Source organism: Ochotona curzoniae, unplaced genomic scaffold, assembly GCF_017591425.1.
Source record: "Ochotona curzoniae isolate NIBS_2020 unplaced genomic scaffold, NIBS_Ocur_1.0 contig_3520, whole genome shotgun sequence".
Lineage (NCBI taxonomy): Eukaryota > Metazoa > Chordata > Mammalia > Lagomorpha > Ochotonidae > Ochotona > Ochotona curzoniae.
The window spans coordinates 20,444,962-20,468,808 of record NW_024465894.1 but is presented as its reverse complement, the minus strand read 5'-3'; the positions used below and the strand labels follow the sequence as shown (position 1 = coordinate 20,468,808).

General features: G+C 45.8%; 1 protein-coding gene across 1 annotated transcript in view; it reads left to right on the top strand.

The window, feature by feature from the left end:
* CFAP61 (cilia and flagella associated protein 61) overlaps positions 1-23,847 on the top strand; it is a 188,566-nt gene that overhangs the window by 121,851 nt on the left and 42,868 nt on the right. Inside the window, exons 18-21 of the mRNA XM_040981267.1 lie at positions 5,301-5,399; positions 9,888-10,056; positions 17,685-17,859; positions 23,324-23,616. Coding sequence (XP_040837201.1) covers positions 5,301-5,399; positions 9,888-10,056; positions 17,685-17,859; positions 23,324-23,616 — 736 coding nt within the window. The remainder of the gene's footprint in view (positions 1-5,300; positions 5,400-9,887; positions 10,057-17,684; positions 17,860-23,323; positions 23,617-23,847) is intronic.

The following is a 23,847-nucleotide window of genomic DNA, read 5'->3' as shown; positions in this document are numbered from 1 at the left end:
GAAAAGTTCCAAGATCAAATATCTGAGAACTTTGAAAAACAGAGATCTGCTATGATCTAAACAGAAAAACAAAATACTGATGAAAAAAGTTAAACATTTTAATGGGCGGGGGCTGTTAGATTATCTTTACCTGCTTAATATTTTGTTTTATAGGGCAAGAATATTTTCCTTCTAATTTTGATATTTCACCTTAACTCCCGTCTTTTGGGTACCATTTGGGGGCATTTCATCAATGATTTTCTGATATTATTCTGTATCATTAAGAATGAATTAGACCTGAGTTAGTCTTTGGCTAGGAGAATATGCAGTTAGGCCAAATATCTATCCTGAGTTAGGATTTGCTGTCATCTGGCAAACATTTTTTCTGTCACCGTTTTGCACCATTCTGTTAGCAGAGGCTTAGTTGAGTACATTGAGATCAACATGGAGTTACTCTTTTTTCTCTATATAATTTGCTTAAATAAAAGCAGTGAATTAAATTCTACAGTTTTAGGTTGCCCCTACTATGCCAAAACTATCAGCAATAATGATGATGATGAGCGATCGTTGAGCAAGCTGACTGAGCTAGTTTTACATGTAGGGTGAACCGTGTGAAGTTTTTAGTTTCTTTTTTTTATCTTGTTCACAGCAGTTTGGCAGTGGGATCCTCCGTGTGTGGAGGGTAAGGCTGTTTGGCCCTGAGAAGCCTGCAGTGAAATACAATCCCTTTTGCTTATTTCCCTGGATACTCTAATCCTCCACCACTCTCCAAGTATCTCCGAGCTGTTCCTCCCTTTGTAGCCACAGCAACGTGAAATCCCCACTGGAATTATTTACTGTGAAAATGCAGGTGCACTTGTTTAATGTTTCATTGGCTTGAGCACTTAACTCGAACCTTTTTTTTTTTTTTTTTATTTTCCACGGTAACAGTGACCTTTGCTTTTGGAGCTGAGGGTTCATGCTGATGCTAGAAACTGCTCGTGTACATGAAGCCGGCACCACCAGATCCGAGAGCCTTGTGCGTCCTGCTGGGCAGCCGACCCTGGCCTTGCCTGGGATGCCTGCTTGGACCCATACTGTGTTCTGTGATCCACTTGCAGGAACTTGGTGACTATTCCTAAGTCATCCGCATTTAAAAATCTTAAAAATAATTTCATCTCCATATTTGATCCTCAGAACAGTTAGACTGAATTACCGAAACCCTACAGTTTCAGAGCAGATGCTCTTAGCTGCACTTAGATGTAAGGATTGAGGTGTATAATTTATATTATGTAAGATATTGTAATGTATTATATAACATATAAATAGCATGTGATATATTTTATATTATGTGTTACAAAGAAGGTTGGGGTTTGGGAGAAGCACAGGTTAGGCCCCAACTTTTATGACCCTGAATGCCAAGCTAGTATATTTGGACTTAACATTTTGGTTATAAAAATAGTTCATATTCATCAGAAATCTGCTGCTTCTGAACAATATGTGTGCTTCTGTGTTGTCTCTACAGCACCGCAGGAGATGTGACGTTCTATCATCCTCAATTCATAGGCTAGGAAACAGAAACAGGGAGCTTAACTAACTCAGTCAAGTGACTCCCAAGCCCTTCACCTTAACCACTATATTCTGATATCACTACAGTGAGTAAAAGGCGGGGATTTCAAGACGAGGAGCTACTGAGATTTGCTTTCATGGAAGAAGTGGCATCTAGAGGTGTGGAACAGGACAAAAGAGAAACACTTGTGCCACAGAAACTACCCCTGAGGTTGTTTTTCTAGTCCAGATGCTGAGCTCAGGTTCTGTGCCCTGGGAGGCGGGTGGGAAATGGGCACTGAAGGACAAAGAGGCCAGGGCCGGGTGAGTGGACACAATGCCCTGCGTGGGTAGAGGGAGAGAGAGTTCGCATCTGAGATGGACTTGCAGATCCCTAGCTTAAGAGGTGGTTCATTGGCCATGACTTTGCCAGAGAGAAAGAGGAGAAGTGGGCTAGCGCTACCCCAGAGCGTTGCCTGGACACGCACCTGTCAGGCTGGACGTCTGTGGAGCAGGCCGGTTAGAATGCACGTGACAATCAGCTACGGTATGGTGCTGTGTGAGAACATACAGGAAACCTGAACACACTGTTGTCTTAGCTCATTCGATGACCACAGCTCCTGGAGGAGGCTTACTCCATCCATGACCCTGCTCTGCCCCTTTCCTCCATGCATGGTTAGGGTTAGTAGTGGCATCCCACCGTGGTGGAGAACCCCTGTTCCCTGCATGGGAGAGAACCTGGAGCCCTGTGGAGTCTGCAGCCTGGATCCTCATTATGAGGATGCTCTCACATTCCCATCCCTCCTTTCTTTTGTGAGTCAACATAAGTAATGTCTTGGACTTGCTTCCAAGTGTCTCTTCTGCATTTTGTCCCTGGTGGTTCTTTGACAAAGTTTTCACTTTTTTCTTTGAAAAACTACCTTCTCCCCAGTCTCCCTTGCTGCTACGTGTAACCCCATCACTGAATTCTGGCAATGTAAAGAGAAATGTCCCATGAGACTCTCAGAGGAGGTCATTAACAGGCAGCCCTTTCTACCCATTTCTCCTTCCTGCAATGTGGTGCCAGGAGCCACCCTAGGCCTGAGGTGACCTTGAAGCAGAAAAGCATGGCCATGGCCCCTGTGGATGGCACGTACCCAGCTTATTGGCACTTGACTGGAGATCAAGGGAGACCCAAGAGGGGGCTCAAAGAGCAGGCAGGTAAACGTGTGAGACCAGGATGGAATGACACTCTTTGCAGATGCCTCCTGGCGTGACAAGCGAGGAAGTTGACCAGGGCTGGTGGCTGCCCTGTTTTGCTTGTGATGTGCAAGATGCACTCACTTGGAATGAGGGAGGAAACTAGTCGTGAGAACAAGAAGTGTTACCATCAGGAACCTGAAGATTGGGTATAGGGCCAGAATACCACCGTGAAGAGTGCAAAGGGAATTGGATTAGGGCTAAGGGAAAAGGTAGGAGAGTGCTGCTTTTACATAGAAAAATCCAGAAAATGCCTCCTCTCCACAAAAACAAAAACCCTCTGTAATATATTATTAAAGGTGGTACAAATAAAGAATATCCAGCTCTGTCTTTTGGGAAATTTTTAATTGTGCAGCAAGATAATTCAGGATACCACAGCATGGTAATTTGGCAATTGACAGGTCATTTGATCCGTGTTGTTAGATAATTCAGATATTTAGTATGAAGGGAATAAGATACATAAGGGCATAATGGGAGAACCATTGAGCCTTCTTCTCAAATAGAGATGTAAAGAGAGCTGGTAAGATTATTATTAGAAGCCAACCTTTGTGTCACAGCTAGTTAACCCACTGCTTGCACCGCTAACATCCCATTCCAGAGCTCTGGGTCAAGTCCCATTGCTTCATTTCCAGTCCAACTTCCTGTAACACTCCTGGGAAGGTAGCAGATGATGGTGCAAGTACTTGGATGTTGTAGCCATTTGGAAAACCTCAGATGGAAAATTGTGTGTATATGTGTGTGTGTGTGTGTGTGTGTGTGTCTCCTCTCTGTCACCCCCTTAAATAAGTAAATTACTAAATCTTAAAACAACAAACTATGAAGACGAAGTAAATCACTTTTCAATCACATAAGCTGGAAAGCCAGAACAAATTTTAATTGCATTCAAGTATAGACATATGTTGTGTTGTTCTTATTTGTATCTTTTATTAAATGATCACAAACCAAAAGCCTGTCACCAGTGTGCACTTTCAGACTGGCCATCACAAGTAGCTGGGGTTGATTGTGACCTTTAGGCTGTTGGAAGATATTAAAAAATGTTTAATTCTTGTTGTCAGGGGATAAGATGTGCTTGGTTTTATTCATATCAAATAAGAATGTTCATTCTTAAAAGATACCCATCCTTTGAGACTTTAAAGCAAAAACCTTTCATAATATTTAGCTATTTTTAAATGTCAGGTGCAGTGGGTTTAATGCATGGCCAGCCCCGGAGCCATCATCAGAAGTCTCCTGCTTTTAGTGCTACTTAATGGACTGTCAGTAAATTGATAGCATCTCCACAATTGGAGATTTTCCAGTCTTTTCACAGGGACGGGGCAGGTGTTCTCCACTGACTTGGCGAAGGCGTCCTCTTTGGGATTTGGTGGGTTGGAGAGGACGTGTGAATTAAGAAGAGGTTTTAGTGGGGGAAATAATCTCAGCAGCCAGGACCCTCTGAGAAGATCAGCTCACCCAAAAAAATTGTGCCAACTACAAGTAAGGGGAAGATGTGCAGCAGGAGTGTTTTGAACAGGAGTGTTTGAAGTCTGAAACACGTGCCATCTTCAGGCTGGGCATGCACATGAAAGTTGCTTGTAGGTCTGGTCAGAGAGGGCTGCATGATGAGTAGAGAAGGAACAGCTCAGGGTCAGAAGTCATGGATATAATTTCTGACCACTCTGCTCATGAACGAATCAATCTTCAGTTTCTAATTCTGATTTCCCTAACTGCCACCCCCTCTGCCTGGCATGAACCGTCCTGAAGATCTATCTCTATAATAATGCTAACCAAGGTGCCACAGGCTCTGGAAAGCCCAAAGTGAATGGAAAGGAATCTTGTAGAATATTCTAGTTTGCTGTCCTGATTTGAGTGCATCTGAAAGTATTGAGGCTGCCATTGGCCAATGGACTTAGTCAATGGAAGCCTCTCGACTGTTCAGGGTCTACAGAGCACTTAGCCTTCCCATGACTTTAACATTGCTGCGAGTTCAACTGCAGATGAGAAGTATTTAGTTAAAAAAAAAAGCAACGTCTGTACTGAATATGCACAGATGTTTTTGTTGTGAGTCCTTAAATGATACAGCCTAACAGCCACTTGTGCAATAGAATTGACACTGATTCAAGTATTGTAAGGAGTCTAGAGACTATTTCAAGTATATAGGAGGATGTGCACAAGGGTTATCCGTGATGATTGTGATCAAAGTAGTTTCTTAGAAAATGGCCTGAAATTCAAACTTTGCATTAATTTATACCACATTTACCTCACTCATCCAAATATGTGGGTTTAGTTTTGTTTTACTTTGAAAAGCAAATTAAAAAAAAAAAGTTAGTGTCTGCCCTAAGCTTCTAGAAGTTTCTACAATTTGCAACATCAGTATAATAATCTTCCTTTCTTCATTTGAACATTCGGTTCTGTCTGAAGGTTTGTGGAAAGATTTCTAGTCTCGAAGAAGAAAAAATGCAAATGTTGGACTACACAAGAAGGAAAGTTACATTGAAATATAATCATTTTAAAAACCCTTTCGCTGCATCATGCTTAACCGCTTTTGTTCTTTCTCCCTTTGCTTCTTTCTTCTGCAGCTCGCACCTGAAGTTTAACAGCCTCACCCTGATTTCAACTCATGGACTCCCAGGGAAAAAACTTCTGGGCAGTGAACCAAGAAAATTCCTAGCAAGCGAGTATGAATTGTGTTTGCATTTCTGCTCCGCAGCCCAAATGTCCTGCTTTGTGTGCAGTCTTCTTAGGCTGAGTGAGAGATTTCAGATCAGAAAAGGGAGATGTGGCAAGTTTGCCCTCCCAGACTTCAACAAGTCTGCCTAAGGAAATACAGAGATGAACTTGCCAGCTAACCCATCGGTTCCCCCGACCCACCCCGCACTCCTTGGCCGGGTTAGGCGGAGGTCTCCCGTGCCACTCTGGGTGAGCTGTGTTGTTTTCAGCACAGCCCTGCAGAATCACGGTGTGATAATATCCGTCCTGGAAAATGCCATTTCATTACCGCACAGCTTCCATCAGGTTTAATTTCCTACGGCAAAACATGGGTACAAGAAGCACCAGGCACCCTGCCTCCGGGAATACTTTCCCATTTTATCCTGCCAGGAAGAAGGAAATTGGTCCCTCTTCGGGGGTTCGTTTTGGAGCCTGTGATGGAGGGACCCTTTTCCTTCTGTGGAAAAGGCTAGCTTTGCCTTCCAGCAGAGAGCAAGCACAGCTTCCTTGCCAGTAGGACCCAGCTCATTGTGACCTAATTCTTTTTATCAGGCTTTAAACTTTTTTTTTTCCTGGAAGGGATCATGATGGTAGAGAAAGGAAAAAAAAAAAGTGGTCTTGTTTTTGAGCCAAGAGGAGGTGGCTTCAAATTCTGTCCTTACCACTAAGGGTCTGGCCCAGGGGGTTCACTTCCTGAGCCTGGTGGTTTTTTGGTGGTGGTGGTTTTGATTGTGAGACGTATCTGTTGAGCCACACCTGCTGGAAGTTTTGGTTAATATTAGCCTAACACCAAGTTCTGGCCAAGCATAGAGAATGACCCACAAGTGTCCTCTCCCTCACTTGCCCTCTTTCAAAGTTTCTAATTCTGGTTCTGAGCTGATTTCCTGGGAGTACCACGCTGCCCAGGATGGGAGGCTGTGGGAGTCACCCCTGCTTCTGTCCTTCTGCCTTCTCAGTGTAGCAGCTCAGCCCATACTGCAAAACTGGATTCAGCCTGTCCACCCCTTGTGTTACACAACACTCCCAAACCACATGCAGCTGTTTTGATTTAAATCAATTACAACTTCATGAAATGGAAATTCTGTTCCTCACTCCCAGGAGCCACGTATAAGGGCTCAGGCAACCACGTGTGGCCACCAGTCACTGTCTATGTTACACGGCACAACTGCAGAACATTTCTGCCATCACAGAATGTTCTAGAAATGCTACGACCTAAGACCTCTCCCAACTTTTGACTTCTCTGATCTCATCTTTAACAATTTGTGCCATTACACGCACACACACACACTTACACACATACCCCATAGCAGCCTCTTTGCCTCTTCAATGCCCCTCAAATACAGCCAGACAAGTTCCTGTCCTCAGGGTCTTCACTCTTGTCTCTCAGCTGCCCCCTGATCCACTAGATCCATGCTGATTGCTCCATTCATCCGCAGTCAGCGTCCCAACACACTCGGGTCCCCCTCGCTCTGCTGTATTTCTCTCCTGCTGTTGAAATTCCCCTCATCTGCCTTTTTTAGTGGTTGATTCTCTTCCTTGCTTTCTTTGTTGCTGTTCATAGAGCAGCTCCTGGATTTGGCACATGCAGGTGCCCAGGAAATAATGATGGGATAGATGAAGAAGTTGGCTCCAACATTCATACCAAAGTCTCCTCAATCAAGTGTTGGGCAAAAGTTAAATGAGTAACGCAGCCAGGTGTCTCTGTGCGGGTCACTGCATGTCATCACAGTTCTTAGAAACCACAGATTGGACAGGATGTTGCCTTTCAAATGGTCCCAGAATCCCAAGAAAGGAAATGATCTCTGAGTTTGAAACTAACACGTGCAAATGACATCCACAAATTTGATGACACATGATCTTCCTTCTATATACTAATTTTGAGCTTGTCCCTAGCCAGGGTCCTGGATTATTACTATTGTTACTATTTGGCAGCCCCTGGCGGAGGTGCTAATGACATGCTTGGGAGGCAGCTGAAGGAAGGCCGCGGGAGAGGTGGAGATACAGAAAGAGGAAGCCATCCACTAATTGGTCAATCAGGCCTGAATAATGGAAAGTTAATTGTGAATCTCCTTTCTAGGAGCGTCACGATTCACTTCTTTGTAAAAAAAAAAAAACCATCAGAGTTCTTTGCAGTTCTGAAGGGTTCTGATTCCAAGAGGCATAGGCCTCTGCTGACTTAACATTTACCATGCTGGAGCTGGGCTCTCATTGTGTACCCAAAGTTTGGGAGCTTAGTTTCCTTACCCTCCGCCCCCCACTAAGTTAGGGGCACCACAAACTTGAGCAAGCTGGCCACTCTCCTTACATATCGCCACTTCCAAACATCTCCTGACCCTGAATTCTGCTCTTTCCTTCCTTCTCATCTCAGAATGGTCTGTGAAGATGACTTTGTGGGGATTTTTTTTTTCCGGTCACTGATCTACCTTCTTTGGTTCCTTCTCCCCTTTCCAGAGAATCCTAGTGGTGGTCATTCTGTCTCACTAAGTTGGCAAGCAGTCCCTTCCTGTGTTAGAATCTTGATGCCCACTAACTACTTAGGAAATAATGGCAGAAGAAAGTCCCTTAGAGAGTCACCAGTATACAGCTTCGTTGCTGTGGTGGGGTCGGGGTGGGGAATTAGGTAAGATCTGTCTCTTGACACCAGATGGTTAAAACTGAGCAGTGTCATGAGTATAGTAGCCGGGGAAGAACAAACATCCACATACTCTTCACTCGCCTCCTTTTGCATCCAGGTGAGGGCTGTTCCAGAGCAGTGTTCCCCAAGTTCCCAGTTCCAGCTGGACAGAGCTTCAGATATGAACGCTGACATTCAGCAACACCACCATCATGCCATCATTCAAACTGGTGGTGGCCTCTTAACCTTCTGTGGATTTTCCTCAGAAGCATTTATCCATTTATCTTTGCACAGATCCTCACGGCACTAATCCCTGTGCACTAACTTCATTTATTTCCCCTACCACCACCTCGCATGGCGTGCATACAGGAGGGACTGTGAGATGACTGGGAACAACCCTGGGACCATCTGTCATAGAGAGTTGGGCTCCCTGAGCCACCTGTACTGCTGTAAAGCTATCAACGTGGGTACTTGTTGACAAAGAATTTCATCTCACTGCCCATTATTTCCCTGCGACCTGCTAGCCCTTGATTTTCTTTTCTTTTTTTAATTTATTAAGATGAAATCATCTTGTTTTTAAGTGTTGCTTCACAGGGAGTTGCAAAGCCCGGAGCACCCATCTCTTTTCACGGGCCCTGGTAACAGGGTCTAATGGGCATCCATTACTAGAATTCTCTTTGTGCAGCAAGACCAGACTGTTGCATGGATCAAAAAAGAAGAAAAGTGTTCTCCCATTACCACTTCAGAATCCTGTTTGCCTCCGAGGAAAATAAACAGGATTATGTATCATTAACATTATTTAGATAATGCCTTCCCCATCTGCATCCCACTTGACAAAGCAGCATCTCTTACATTCTCCCGTTCCTTCCTCACAATGGTCAAGGTATCCAGGGTGGGCTCAGTATCCCCCTCAGCACCCTGGTGGGGAGGTGAGGAGACTGAAGGCCATCGAGGGTGCAGCTAGGCCAGGATCAAGAGCAGGGGGTTGCAGACCCTGGCAAGATTCTGCTTGACAAGAGCAGCCTGCACCGAAAAGAAACTCATCCTGACTTTGTCATCTTAGACAACCACTGGTTGTCACAACAGGAGTGTTACCAAAGGTCATCTTCACAGGGTCAGACCTTTCAGAACATCCTTCAAACAGTCCTCATCGCAATCCCTCCTCCGACACCAGGGAATGGAGCTTGCGCAGCCACCAGACCTTTGCTAAGTCTTCACTGGTCCCACTCTGCACACAAGTGCCAGTTCCCTGCATGTCACCTGTGCCCAGCGCAAGGACTCCCCAAAGTCCCTAGGGGTAGAACTAGCTGCAAGCCTCACTTCCTACCTGGTTGACCCCTGACCACATAAAAGGCATCTTGTTGCTTTGGCACGAAGCCATTCATTGGTTGTAGGATGAGTCATTTATCGAACAAGCACTAGCATGGAAGTTTTCTCTGTATTCTAGGACACTGACCCTTGCCTTAGCAGTGTCATTCTTTTGTTTCTCATTTCCTGTGGTCAGTGTGACAGTTCAACGGCTAAAGCAAGCTTAAAAACATCATGCACAGAAGCAGAAGAGTGATCACACACACACACACACACACACACACCCACACACACACACACACACACCCTCCGTGTGGACCAGCCTAAGCCAGGTGGAACAAATCAGCTCCAACGGAAGGATGTTCATTTGTATCTTAAAAAAAAAAAAAAATCTAGCATTGGTTCTGGTCAGCTTGCAGCTAGAGCCTGGGACCTGGCCCATCAGGGGACTTGTAGCAGCTCCCCAGATGTCTAATTAATACTCACTGTCAGCTGCTCAAATGTCACTCACAGAGCTCTCCTCTTTCTGTTGCAGCCACTGTTTTAATGATAAAGATTATGCACTGATGTCCCTGTGCTCCTGGGTTAACGTGGTGGTGGGAAGAATGACGGCCATAGACCGGGTGGCCAAGCACGTGGTGGTTTCCCAGGAAGATATCGTACACTACGATCACCTCATCCTGTGTACGGGCCAGCAGTACCAGGTGAGGCTGCGCAGACAGGGGCGTGCTGGGAGCTGTCCGTGGTGGACGTGTTTACCCAACCCGCGCACCCTCCTCCAAGACAGCTGCCGCTGTGCATTCACAAATACACTCTCCAAGCCCTGTGCCCGAGGCCAGAGCTGTGTCCACATAGCACTCCCAGGGACCCAGTCCAGGAAAAAAAAAAGTCTATTCAAAGATAAAAATGGCAGTGAGCTGGAGAAATATTCTTGAAGTCATGTCCGTTAACACTTAGCTACTGGCTGAGGCTGGATCCAGACACCACCAGGTATGCACGTTTGTATGTTCAATTCACTGATGCCACAGGAGGCGTCAGTGGTGGGCCCCTGCAACAATATTGCAAACATGCACACCTTCTGTCTCTTAGTCTTAAAGTTAGGAAGTCTGATTGACCGGCTTCCCGGCAGCTGTGTGATCAATCTGTTGAAGCTGGATCTGAAGAAAGTGTTGCTGCTTGACAGCTTAGAGCTGCCCCCATGACTTGGGGTGACAGATTGCCGCCTCTCTGGCCTTCAGCACACATTGGGCACCTCATGGGAGTCCATGAAAGCAGGCTGGGTCTTGCCAGTGAACTCTGGGACTCAGGGCCAGGGGTTTCAGACCATCTTGTCGGTGGCTATGGAGTCCACACAGAGGCATGTGTGCTGGCTGCCTTCCCACTGCCTGGCCCAGAGGAGCCAGGGCAGGGGGACTGAACCCTCTCAGTATCCTGTCTACTGTGACTGCACATGGGAGCCACCCAAGGCTTCTCTGAAGACAGGCTTGTACCTACACCCTCTGCCACCCAGGGATTTTACTATTCTGGGGTGGGGGCCCAGTCATTCTTTTTATTTTTATTTTTTATTCTATTCTTTATTCTTTTTATTTTTTTTCTTACATGTTTATTTTCATCTACTCAAAAGGCAGAGCTGCAAGGAAAAGAGAGAGACACAGAGAGAAAGCTATTCCATTAATCTGTTCACTCCCCCAAGTGCCCACAACAGTCAAGGCTGAGCCAGAGTCAAGCCAGGAGCCTAGGACTCCATCCAGGTCTCCCATGTGGGCCACCGAGGCCCAAGGACTCGACTGGTCACCTGCTGCCTCCCAGGCACATCAGCAGGGGCCAGGATTGGAAGCAGAGGTGCTGGCATACTCAAACTAGCACCTAAATACGTGGTGAGGTGGTGTGGGTGTCCACCCAAGTCATGGCTTAACTTGCTGTGGCACATCACCCGCCCTAGTAATTTTTTTTTTTATTTTCCCAAATAATTGTAAGCTAAGGCTGAGAGCCACCAGCTAGAATTTTTGGAGCAGCATTTCTGAACTTTGCACCATGCAAACATGACTCCCTGTGACTCTTGTTAAAATGCTGATTCTGAGCCCAGGGTGTGGGCCAGGGGAGCCCAGGACGCTGCATCTCTGACAAAGCTTCCAGGTACGCTCAGGACTATTCCCCAAGGGCCCACAGGTGGAGTCCTGTGTATCAATTTGTGCCTCATTTCTTTTCTCTCAATTTCTTTTTTCCTTCCTCCTTTCCTACATTTCATCCCACACACACACACTTTTTTTTTAAGAAGTTTAATTACTGAAAGAAAATGATTTTTTTTTTTTGCTCTGGTTAAAAAATAAAGATGAACTGGAGGGATACTTCATGTTCCTATGCCAGTATTCCTCTTGGTTATAAAAATATTAAACCAGAAGAAAATGCCACATACTCTACAGCTTGTCTCTCATCAACTCACCCACCCCAGGGTACCGGTGGTGGCTGGCAAGTTTGTGCTTTGGAAGCTGTGAGCAGAAGACACAGCGAGCTGTCCCAAGACCTGGGCATCGGTCCATGTGTGTCCAGCTGGCCCTGCAGCTTTAGTCAGTGGGACATTAAGCTCCTGCCCTTTTTTTTTTTTTTTTTTGCAAAGTGAAACACAACATGAAGAAGCGATAAAGGGAGTTCCAATTTCATTTTTTTTCCAGAAGGACATCAAGACCAAAGATACGCAGAGCGATACCAGAAAGAGCAGCTCCAGCTGCAGCAGATTGCCTAGCCTGGCTTCTCCTCCTCCTCCGTTTCTCTTCTCTTCTCTTCAGTTCTTTCATGCTGATGTCCCAATTCTGTGATTTTTTTGAAAGCAAAACTCAGTGATGAAAATAAAGCCTACATAGCTAAGAACAAAGATAACCTATTATAAAATATAGTTGTAAACTAAAACTAATGAAGCATTTTGAGTGGTGTGCCTCATTCTGAAGTGGTGTTTGAGACGCAGGTGCACTTCGTTTGGTTGATCAGCAAACCATGCGCAAGGGAAAGAATTGTTCTTCAGGACTGGAGAAAAGACATGGCAGGTCTCACAAGTTCTCTCTCCTTAAGATTTATTTATTTTCAAATATTTAGAGAGAAGGAAAGAGTTTAGAAAGATCCTTCATCCACTGATTCACTCCCCAGTTGGCCACAACAACTGGAACTGAGCCCATCCAAAGCCAGGAGCCAGGAGCTGCTTCTGGGTTTCCCACACAGGTACAGAGTCCCAAGCTTTCCCCTCAACTGCTTTCCCAAGCCACAAGCAGATAGCTGGATGGGAAGTGGAGCAGCCAGGATACAAACCAGGATCTATATGGGATCCCGACGCAAGTAAGGCAAGAACTTTAGCCACTAGGCTGCCATGCCAGGCCTCCTCTTTTACTTCTAAGTCATTCTTCTAGAGTCAGTTTTGAAGGATTTCTGTTGTTGATTCTTCAGTAGTTACTCCCATAGCTCCCAATGATGCATTTGTGAAAGTTTCTCCCTTGGTCTGTCAACTTCAGACCATCTGTGAGCACCTCTAAGTGGGACAGTGGCTTTGCTCGTTCACAGCAGTTCTGTATAACTCCTTTGCACACACCTGTCTGTTTGGGTTTCTGGCTTTGGTGAACATACACTGGTTTTGAAAAAACACATTGGGACAGCATAGTGGCATAGCAAGCTAATCTTCTACCTATGATGCTAGCATCCCATATGGGCACCAGTTCATGTCCTGGGTGCTCTGCTTCTGGATCCAGCTCCATGCTTGTGGCCTGAAAAAATCAACAAATGATGGTCCAAGTCCTTGAGCCTCTGCACCCACATGGGAGACCAAGAAGAAGTTCCTGGCTTCTGGCCTTGGGTCAGTTCAACTCTAAAGAAAGGTATTAACTAACTTAATTGAAAAAGAAAGAAAAGTAAGCACTGCGAGATGACCTCCACAATGAGCCCACAGAGCCACTTTCCACCTGAAGACAATTCCAGAGATAAGTCAGGACTTCAGTAACATCACAAAGAAAGAGGAAGAACAACACTCTATCAGCTCAAAGTCAAATAAGTTTGGTATTGACCGTGAGAAGACTGAGACACAGACCATCCAGGAAGCCAGTGGGTGGGGCAAGTACCTGAATAAGCAGGACCTTTGGTTTATCCCAAGCTTGATTAGAGACTAGCCATGTGTTGTGATATCCAGAGAGTTGATTACATATTAGAGTGAACAAAATGGTACCTGAGCGCCTCACTCCCTTGTCATATGATGACATCTGATACAAAAAGATTCTACTTCAAGGAAGATGAGGGGGCGGGAACAGTAGCGTGTCCAGGACAAATGGCTATGATGGGAACAGTAGCATGTCCAGGACAAGTGGCTATCATGGGATCCTCTGGGAACTTGTCAGTGTTTCTCGCTCCCAAAAGATGCAGCCTATCTCTCCTCTCCTGGAATATGGAGTCGCAACAAGGCTTGTGTGACTACCTTGATGGAGGCTAGGCAGCCCCTCTTTGTGGAAATTACTCCTGGAGCTGCCGATGCCTGCAGGAGTCCCCAGGCCTGGAGCCTCCTGCTGGGGATTGCACAGGTGACCTCTCTGCTTCACAGTCCCACTTGTCCCGCCTCCCCTGCCATTTCTGTCAGATTCCAGATGTGTGAGTGATGCCATTCTGGATCCTCCAGATCAAGGCCACTTGCCAGCTGAGTATTACCAAGTGATTTCTGTCAGTGACACGTGGAGTAAAAGCATTGCCCAAGGCCCCAGTGCAGTGACTCAACTGGCTAATCCTCCAAGTGCCGGGATCCCATATGGACGCCTGTTCATGACCAGTTCCTCCACTTCCCATCCAGCTCCCTGGATGGGGGACGGCTCAAAGACTTGGGATCCTGCGCCCATGTGGGAGACCTGGAGGAGGTTCCTGGCTCCTGGCTCCTGGCTCCTGGCTCCTGGCTCCTGGCTTTGGATCAGCTCAGCTCCAGCCATTTGGGGAGTGAACCAGTAGATGGAAGATCGATCTTTCTCTCTCCTGCTCTCTGTATATCTGCCTTTCCAATAAAGACAAATAAGTCTTTAAAAAATAAATAAAACAATAAAAACAATCACTCATCACACCCTGCCCCAGAAGTTCTGACCCATAGGATCATGAAAAGCTGACAAAATTGAGTCTTGGCAGTGAATTTCCTGTTTGAAGTGTGACATCTGTGACCAAAGGCAACACAGAGAGAAGAGAAAGGGAATGACATCAAGAAAAACCAAGGAGAAAACCTGCTTTTGAAAATGCCCAAAGGCCGACTTCACACACAAATGCTTCCATATTCCATAGGTGTGGCAGGAAGCTTCTGGTCTCTCAGTTCTGTCTGACCACCCAGACTCTGAGACGGAGGACTAACAGAGAGGCCACAAAAGCAATAAAGAGAGACGGGAGAGTAAGGCAGGGTTGACATTCAGCCTCCTTCAGAGACAGAAGGACTGGTAAACAAAGTCAGGGATACTGAGGGCAAAGTACAAAGCCCCCTTAACAGTCGGGGGACAATAGGGCACATCTGATCTAAAAGATGACAGGCTATGAGTGATATGGAGCAACGTGTAGATGATTGACTTTTCGGAAGCAGAGACCCAACAAACTGGAATGGAGACAATAATTAAAGACATGCTAGAAGAAAATTTTTCTTACGCGGAAAACATGTTGTCCGACAAAGTGACCACCTTCTGACCAAAAGAGAATGCTCAGTGGCGTTCTGACAAATGTCAGAGAACGAGGAATTTCTCATTGTGTCATGAGAAAGATGGGGGTAAAATGAACAGACTTCAAAAGGAAAATCAGATTACTAACCCATGCTCCTGGGAGAGAACAAAAGAAACATCAAAACTTCCCTCGCCAGCATTAAATAGCAAAAGAAAATGAAGCTACACAACATTTTGGAGAAAATGTGATGATTCCATGATTATATGCCCATCCAAATCTATCGCACCTGAAAGTAGCATAAAGCCATTTTTTCATGTGCAAGTCTTAGAAAAAATATATTTTCTGGTTTTTTTTTTTTTGCTTTAATGTATAATACAAACAACTGAGACAGAAAAGAAAATCTTGAAATTCACATTAATAGAAATGGAGGTAGCAAGCCTCACACATGATTTCTAAAATGCAAATCTGCATAACTTTGTAAATTTGAGATTAAGTACAAAAAAAATAATAATTCCTGCTACAGTAAAAACTGAGGAGTTGCTGAAAATTTGGAGAGCAGTGGCAAGGGAGAAGTGCATGTTGTCCTAAGTAGCAAAGGTAATATTTCAGTTTTGACTTTTACTCAATATTTAGATAGGGAGAAAGACTCCTCTTGAGCAGCGTAAAAAAAAAATATATGTACCTTCCAAGCTCTGGAGATGAGAGGGGAGAAGGCAAAGGGAGCAACCACAATGGTTAAAAGTGAGACTTATAAACCAGGATGATATGCAGGGGAAAACAGAACAGTGATTTCAACTACCCTGTTACAAGTCCATGACTGTTCTGGCACTGAATACAAGGAGAAATACCCAATTAGAGTGACAACAACCATTTCTAAAGGAGAAGGGCTAGCTGTGAGTGCACTAAGACTACTCCAGCAGTTACAACAAATGCAGCATCAATACTCAACGAGACACAGCTGGAAAGGATGCGACTTGTGACAGCAAGTGTGGAGGTCACAGATCTGTTCACCGCTGAGCATGCCTAAAGAATGGAAACAAACATCTAAAGCATCCAGAGACTCGGTCCCCACAGGTACTTAGCCAGAGAGACGTAGGCTGAGGGCGCACAGGATGGGCTGATCGCTGTCCAGATACTTCAAAGAGTTCATGGGAAAATGGTGTTAGAAAGAGCGGATGGATTTGCCATCCAGTGTGGCAGGTAGGAAGCTGTAGGGATGCTTGCAGCCCATGTCAGAGTGCCAGGGGCTCAAGTCCTTAGTCTCATTGACCCCAGCTTCCTGCTCATGGACACCGTTGGAGGTGGCCCCAGTTGACCCTGATGCCCTGATGGCATAGGTTGCCTTGAAGTCTTGTGGCCTGTGTCTGCCTCCACCTGGTCACTAAATCAGAGAGGCACACTGGTGGTCGCTGGGAAATCTCAGGCTACTGTGCTGATGTATTTGGCTTTCACAACGGTATTCACCTGATTTTAACTCAAATCATCATCATCTTGGTAATAGTAATTTCTGAGTCTACATAAAAACCCCAGCTCTTGCATTTCCCGAGAAATCAGATTTGACCACTACTGATGCCGTCCTTGGACATCACAGCCAGGGCACAGGTGCTCTGTTGTGCCACAGTGTGATTGGCAAACAGGAGCAGTATCAGCTGCTGTCTTGCATTGTGTGTTCCCCATGGCTCAGCTTAACAGTAAGGAAATGTGTGTCTGTGGGAGCAGTGATGGGGAGACTGGACGAGAGAGACAGAGAATACATCTTTGACAAAGTGAAGAATAAGCATATGACTTTTGTAAGTAAATAGTAGTCCACTTCCCTCTGCTTTCTGCCTATTCCCTCTATACACTTGAAGTTTATCTATGGTCCCTGTTGTACATTTTTAGAAAAAATTAATCATGGCTGCATTAACTTCAGTTCCGTGCCTTCTTCTAGAACCTTGTACTCTTGCAAGAAGAATTTGAATCCTTCCTTTGCTCTAAAGTAGGATTTTTATGACTACCTCCATGCACACATAAGACAGAGGGACACTTATGGTTCCTAAGACCAGAATGGAAACGAGCTTGGAGCTCTCTGTCCTGGTTCTGTTGCAGCACATTTGCCCTTTGAGCTCAGCCGCCATGTTGTAAGGAGCCTGCACCACAAGCAGCGGGCACGTGGACTGTGGGTGTTCTGGCAGAGAAACTCCAGCTAAGACCCAGGACACAGCCTAGATCAATGGCTAGACACAGAACGAACAAATGGAAAATCTGACACCTTCTTGTCATATTGAAATAGCAGCATGTTTTCTCTAGGGAAAGGATGTGATAGATTATTTAGGTCCAGATGATTTCAGATCCCCAGGCACCTCTGGCTTTTTGGTCTTCTCATCAGAAACCCTGATCCTGTGGCTCAGAGAGCAGCTTTGCCTGTGGTCTGTGTTCCTGACCTACAGAGCCAGGGAACTTGCTATATGGTCCTTCCCCAACCCTCAGCCACGGAGACATTGGCCAAACACTTCAGAAGAGTTGGCACTAAGTGGTCACTCCACCTGTTCCAGGTTTGTGTTGTTGCACTCCACTAGGACTTGATGGGTTGTGTCTGGACACAGAAAGACGCGTTCCTACACTGGACGTGGCTGGGCTTCCTATTCTGTGCCTCATCTTCAGCACCTGACATACACATGTCTCCACCCATCCACACCAGGTCCCATGCCCCACGGGGGCTGACATCAGCCAGCACCTGACGAACCGGGAGGTCCCCAACTTCAACAAACTGCGTTACACCGGCAAAGTTCCCTGCAACCTGTTCACACTCAACAGCGAGGAAGACTGCTTTAAGGCACTCACTTGGATAAGGGACAATTCCATCACCGAGGAAGGTAAAGACGTCCGTCACGGAGTGTCTTTTTCAGAACAAGCGTTTTGATTTTGGTAATGAGTCTCATTCTTCATCTAGTTCCAGTATATAATTAGTGCCTAATTAATTCCAACCAAATCATTCATCTGTCATGCTTTTGTTTTCCAGATTAATTTACAACTTGTTGTCATTTTTAGAGACCCAGCATGTTTGCTGGGGGTGGAAGGGGGGGGAGGAAGAGAAAGGCTTCAGATAGTTTAATTATCTATAATTATTTTATTACACAAAATGAATATCCGAAGAGCAAAGCAGGGCTAAAATCATTAACTAATTAAAGATTAATTTAATAAGCAAACATGTTTAGCAATTATATGGAAAATATGTCTCCCTTTGTGAAACCAGAAAGACCTTTCCTAGGAGAGGAGGCCTGCCTTGGCTGGGCTCATTTCTTCTCTTGTCCCATTGTTCTCCTCCTCAGTGCTGTGTGCAGAGTCCTTCCTTCCCACAAACACGCATTTTCAAGTGACATGCAACTTTTGGAATCAAAAGCTAAAAAGCATTTGCATGAATGCCTGCACCCTGCCAGGGGGTTTTCTCAAGCACCTCCCTTCTCTTTAACGCTTGGATTGCATGGAAATTGTCCTCCTGGTAGAACAACCGGGGCGGGCCTGACTCCCCTTGTGTCTTAAGTAGAAACCCGCGGGTCTGGAGATTTAGAGTGCTCAGGGCGGGGAGCTGGGACTCCAGTCCAGGCCTTCTGTTCATCTGCGGGTGGAAAGATCATAAAGTGCTTGAAAGAGCGGGCATCAATGCTTGCAATTAAGCGTCTTCATTTATTTTAAATATAGCTAAGTGTATCTTTCAATGCGATTAACACACTGAAATTAAAGTACCAGCTCCTGGTACCACACAGGTTCTGCATGCTGAGATGCAACCCACAACAGATTTTTTTGCATTTTGTAAAAAAAAAAAAGGGGGGGGTACTGGGCATTTGGCAGAGCCGAGAAGATGCCACTGGGAGACACACATTCCCAGCTTCAGCCCAGCCCCAGTCGCCGTGGGCATTTTGGGGATTGAATCAGCAGGTGGACCTCTCTCCCTGCTGTCTCTGTCTCTGGCTGTGTCTCTCTTTCCTTTCCCAAAGATGTGTATGTCCTGAAGATGTGCAAACTGTATTGTCTCATCATGATTCCAGACGTATCAGCCCTCGCTTTGTGACCACCATGCCAGAAGAACTGTGGGCATCTCCCCCAACAGTCACTTTCCCCAGCCCACTTTGTAGATCATTAATGGTGGGAGTTGGGGCCAGAGGGATGGCATTCAAGGCCAGTGTCTGTTCAAAAGGATCAAATAAATAAATAAAAACCTCACTGCATCTCCCTCATTGTGACTGGGCACCACACCTGGCTTCACTGAGACCAGCAGGACGACTGTTCTAGAAGGACCCGTATCTGGGTAGCAGGGCAGTGAATGCAGCTCTTAGGAGGAGGTGTGGACTGCCCTCTGAGTCTCTACCAGGCACACATTACCCACAGATCCCAGCCCAAAGGGGAGCCCCTCCCTCCACTGTTCTGTCTGGCCATCCCCCATTCCCAAAGCAGCTCACACTCATTCCAGGATGGAGTAAAAACAACCCAAACCAAACTGCAAGTCGTTTCTGGACTCTAGACTTGGATGGCTTTCTAGAAACAAATCATCCTGCATCACTCGGCACCTGCCCAAGCCGTGGCGGATGAGTGACATCACAGGCTGACATGCAGCTTTCAAGCGCTGGTGAGACCCAGAGTGATCATCTGGGGGCGTTTGGTAACAGAACCACGGAGAAGGGAGGCTGGCCCTGAAACTGACAGAAATTCACCTGCTGTTACCTCCATACTTCCCATAAAATTGAACCGAGGGATGAAAGTAATTTTTTTTTAAAAATGCCTTAATGGCTTGAAGTGGATAAATTATTTTCATCTTTAAATACAGTTTACTGCCTTATTAAAAGCATGTTTGTCAGAAGTCTCGCATTAAAATTCCAGCGCCTGAATCACCTCCAGAAAGCTTTTGTCACGTTAGATCTAACATGTTCTTCCTTTTTTTTTAATGTTGGCAGCGCATGGTGGGGCAGGTCAGGCATGGGGCATGGAAATCTTACGTTCCGATGAAAAGTTCATACTTCTTAAAAATATGCTGTTTAAATGGGTGCTTATGTCACAATTTTAATGCCCTGTGAAATATTTCTTAAAAATGCCTTCATCACCTAGCTGTTTACTGAACACACCTACCTAGTTAAAATGCCAGGGTAGTAAGTACAATGCTGGAATCACTGATTCTGAAACCACACCTGACTGCTGTGTGACCGTAGGCTCACCGCTTAACACCTCTGTGGGAAATAATTCAGCTTACCTCATAGGCGTGTTCTAAAGATGAATGAGGTCATATATAACCACCATGGTTTTTTTTTTTAATCTCTTTTTATCCAAAACAGAGAGAGAGAGAGAGAAGTGAAGTATCTGTCATCCACTGGTTTACTCCTAGAATGCCTGCAACAGGCGGGGCTGGGCCAGATCAGAGCAAGGAGCTGGAAGTTCTGTCCGTCTTTCCCCATTGCTGGTGGCCAGCCTCCTGAGCCATCACCTGCTGGCTCCTGGAGTATGCATTTGGAGGCATCTAGGGTAGAAGCAGAGCCAGGATGCAAACCCAAGGCCGTGGAATACAGGATGCAGGAATCCCGAGTGGTGTCTTAACCATCGCTTACACTCTCATTTTTCTTAAGTTTTATTTATATGAAAGGCAATATTACACATGGAGAGAGGAGATCTTCCATCTGCTGGTTCATTCCACAAATGACCAAAATTTCTGGGCCAGGCCAAAGCCAGGAGCCTGGAAGTCTGCCTGGATCTCCCACATGGGTCTCAGGGGCCCAAGTGGTTGGGCCGTCTTCCGCTGCTTTCCCAGTTGCATTAGCAGGGAATTGGATGGCTGGTGGAGCAGCCGGGATTGAGGTGAGATGCTGGTATCGCAGGTGGCAGCTTACCTTACTGTGCTACCATGCTGGGGTTTCACTTACAATGTGAAAAAAAAAAAAAGCAAAAACAGTTATCTTCATTCCTGCCAGCATGTGCAGGTCTTCCTTGCACTTTGCCATCTGCAGAGGGAAACTGACAGCTCATCCAGATGTTGATTTGCATCCTTCTCCCTGCTCCCCAGCGGGCCTGAAGCCACCGCTCCTGTGGGGTAGCTGCCGCCCTTGCGTGCTGTGCTTCAAAGGCTGCTGAAAAAAGAAGACAACTTGTGCTCCTTCTTGGTAGCTCTCATTCCAGGAGCTTTCACCGTTGCCTTCCTCCCTGTGCCTTCCTCTGACATCGCTTCTCCGTTCAGCGCTGTGCGCTTAGCTAATGCGTGATTTATCCCCTAAGAGAAGCAACACAGATTGGCCTTCCATGAAAAATGCTCTGGTCATATCCCATTCTCCTCTGTTGAAAATTCACCCTGAGTGTTCTAATCATCAGTTATCGTTTGCCATTTTAAAGTAGGGCAGCTGACCTTTTACCTCTGTCACCTGCCAGATCAAGTGCAAAACTGAATCATTTCTCATCTGTCGAGCGAATGGAGCAGGAGAAAAAAAAAAAAAAAGTGATCAGATCTTGACAATGGAATGGAAAAAAAAAAATTCACAAGTGGTTTTCTCATGATAGGCATTTTCAGTGAGCTTTTTGAAGATCCCTTTCTGCACTGATTAAATTCATCTTTGGACTGGTGATGTGGTACAAAAGGGTAGCCACAGCCGCATCCCAGGTTTGCACCACAGCTGCTCTGCATCCGGCTCCCTGTTCATGTGTCTGGGGAAGCTGCAGAAGATGGCCTAGGTGATTGGGCCCCTGCCACTCACACGGAGTTCTGAGCTCCTGGCTTCAGCCTGGCCCAGCCCCAGCCACTGTGGCCAAATGGAGAGCGAACCAAGATCTCTCTCTCTCTCTCTCTTTCTGTGTGTATGTGAGAGACTGTGCCTTTCAAATAAATCAATCTTTAAAAAGAGAGAGAGGAGCATGGAAAATGACTGAATTTTACATTGGGGCTTAAGCATTTGCATATGTTTAAGTAAGAACGAAAGTTGTTTTGGCATGCATGTTTTGGGGAAAAGAAGGCCTCAAGTCTGAGGTAGTTTTTAGTTCAAATTTTGGCTTTGCTGATGGTCGGCTGAGATTTCTGTTTTGTGTCAGGTAGAGGCCATGATAATTTCAGCTAGATGCCGCCTCTCTCCCCTAGGGCAGTTGCAGCTCCCTGAGGGACGCACTAGTGGAATACCCGAATAGGGCAGGAGTCAGAGCCGTTGGGCTGCAGCATAGTAACGCAGACGCGAAAGGCACCTGTGACCGTCCCATAGCTGGGCGCCAGAGAATGTGGGAGAATATTCTAGACAATATCACCCCCAGAGAAGACTTTTTCTTTTTCTCTGGTTTATCTTTCCTCGGCAGATAAAATGAGCCATCACACCTCATTTCCATTTGGGATTGAAATCAAATTTTATATAATTTATTCAGTCCAACTGAACAAATAACGTCATTCTTTGTGCTTTGTGAAATCCCCTTTCATACCTTTCAGTGAAATATGTGTTTTATAGGCAGATTGTTACCTGTATCTGCAAAGTGAGTGTACAACAGGTTTTTTGAAGACTGCCAAGTCATTGTAAAGAATCACGTGTAGTAGCCCTCCCTCATTGAACAGCGTCGTTTACTTAAAGCCGATGAAACCGCGGAAGGGCTTGTACGTTTCTGCGTTTCTGAGAACATTGAACACGTGGTAGAGCTTGCTGCCACCGGAAGGGAAATCTTTGCGGAACGTTTTATGACTTTGTGCTTGTTAACCAAAATGCTGTTTGTGCAGTCCTTCTAGCTGAGTCTTGACACATTAAATTCTAAAACTCAGAATCTGAATATTTATTAAAGTGTCTGTTTTAAAGCAGACTACTTATTCTCCGTCTTTCGTTTTCACAAAAGGCAAACACACCCTCGAAATCCACCCACTTCAGGATTGGAATATTAAAATAACAATAGCATCTTGTATGCACGAATGTGTGTGTGTGTTACCATTGTCCTTTCATCTTAGAACTTGTATTATTGCAAATTTCAGTAATTTTGTTTCCTTAATAAGTATAGCAAATAGGGAACAAAAACAAGATAAAAGGTTTTGTCCTAGACCATTCGGTGCGGCATAATTTCAACTTTCCAATGGCAGGAACATAAATGAATGTTCTACTTCTGCGTTAAAAGTACTTGACTACTTTGTGGGATGTTTTGTGCCAATTCTTGACTAAATTATCTTGGTCACCGTTGCTAGGTAACACCGCTGGCTTCCTGTGGCAGAGGGACAGAGGGTCACAGGAGCAATTCGGCATTATTAGCATTTGACTAATAGGGGTTGGTTTTTCTTTCTTTCTCTTTTTTTTTTTTTTTTTTATTTCTGGACTGCATATCTTAGCACTCCCCCTCCTTTCCTAGGGAACGTCATTGTCTACGGGAACACTATTGACGCCTACACCACAGTGGAGATGCTCCTGCACCTGGGCGTGAAGGGCACCTGCGTCCACATGGTGCAGCCCCCGCCCTCCTCCACTGTCACCTGCCTCAACAACTACTCAGTGGAAAGCGCAGTGGCCGAGGCGCTCAGAGCCGCTGGGGTCACGGTTCACGTGGAAGCGATCCTGGCCCAATGGAACGACGGCCACTCCCCAGACCCCATCCACAGCGCCTCCTTCACCACGCCCACCAAGCCCTTCAGGCTCCCCTGCTCAGTAAGTCATGCACGTTGCTCCCAGGGCTAGAAGGAGGGAGGGACCTCCCCGTCCAGGGACCAGGGGCGTCTTCATGAAAGCTGTCGGACAACAGATCCTACATGCCTGGGTTTTCTGCGAATTCTGAGACCCAAGCAACAGCGGGCATTTATTAGTGTTGCATGTCCCGGTTCAGGGCTTTGACCAGGCTCCACTGGGCAGTTCCTATTCCGGGTCTTGCTTGCTGTTGAA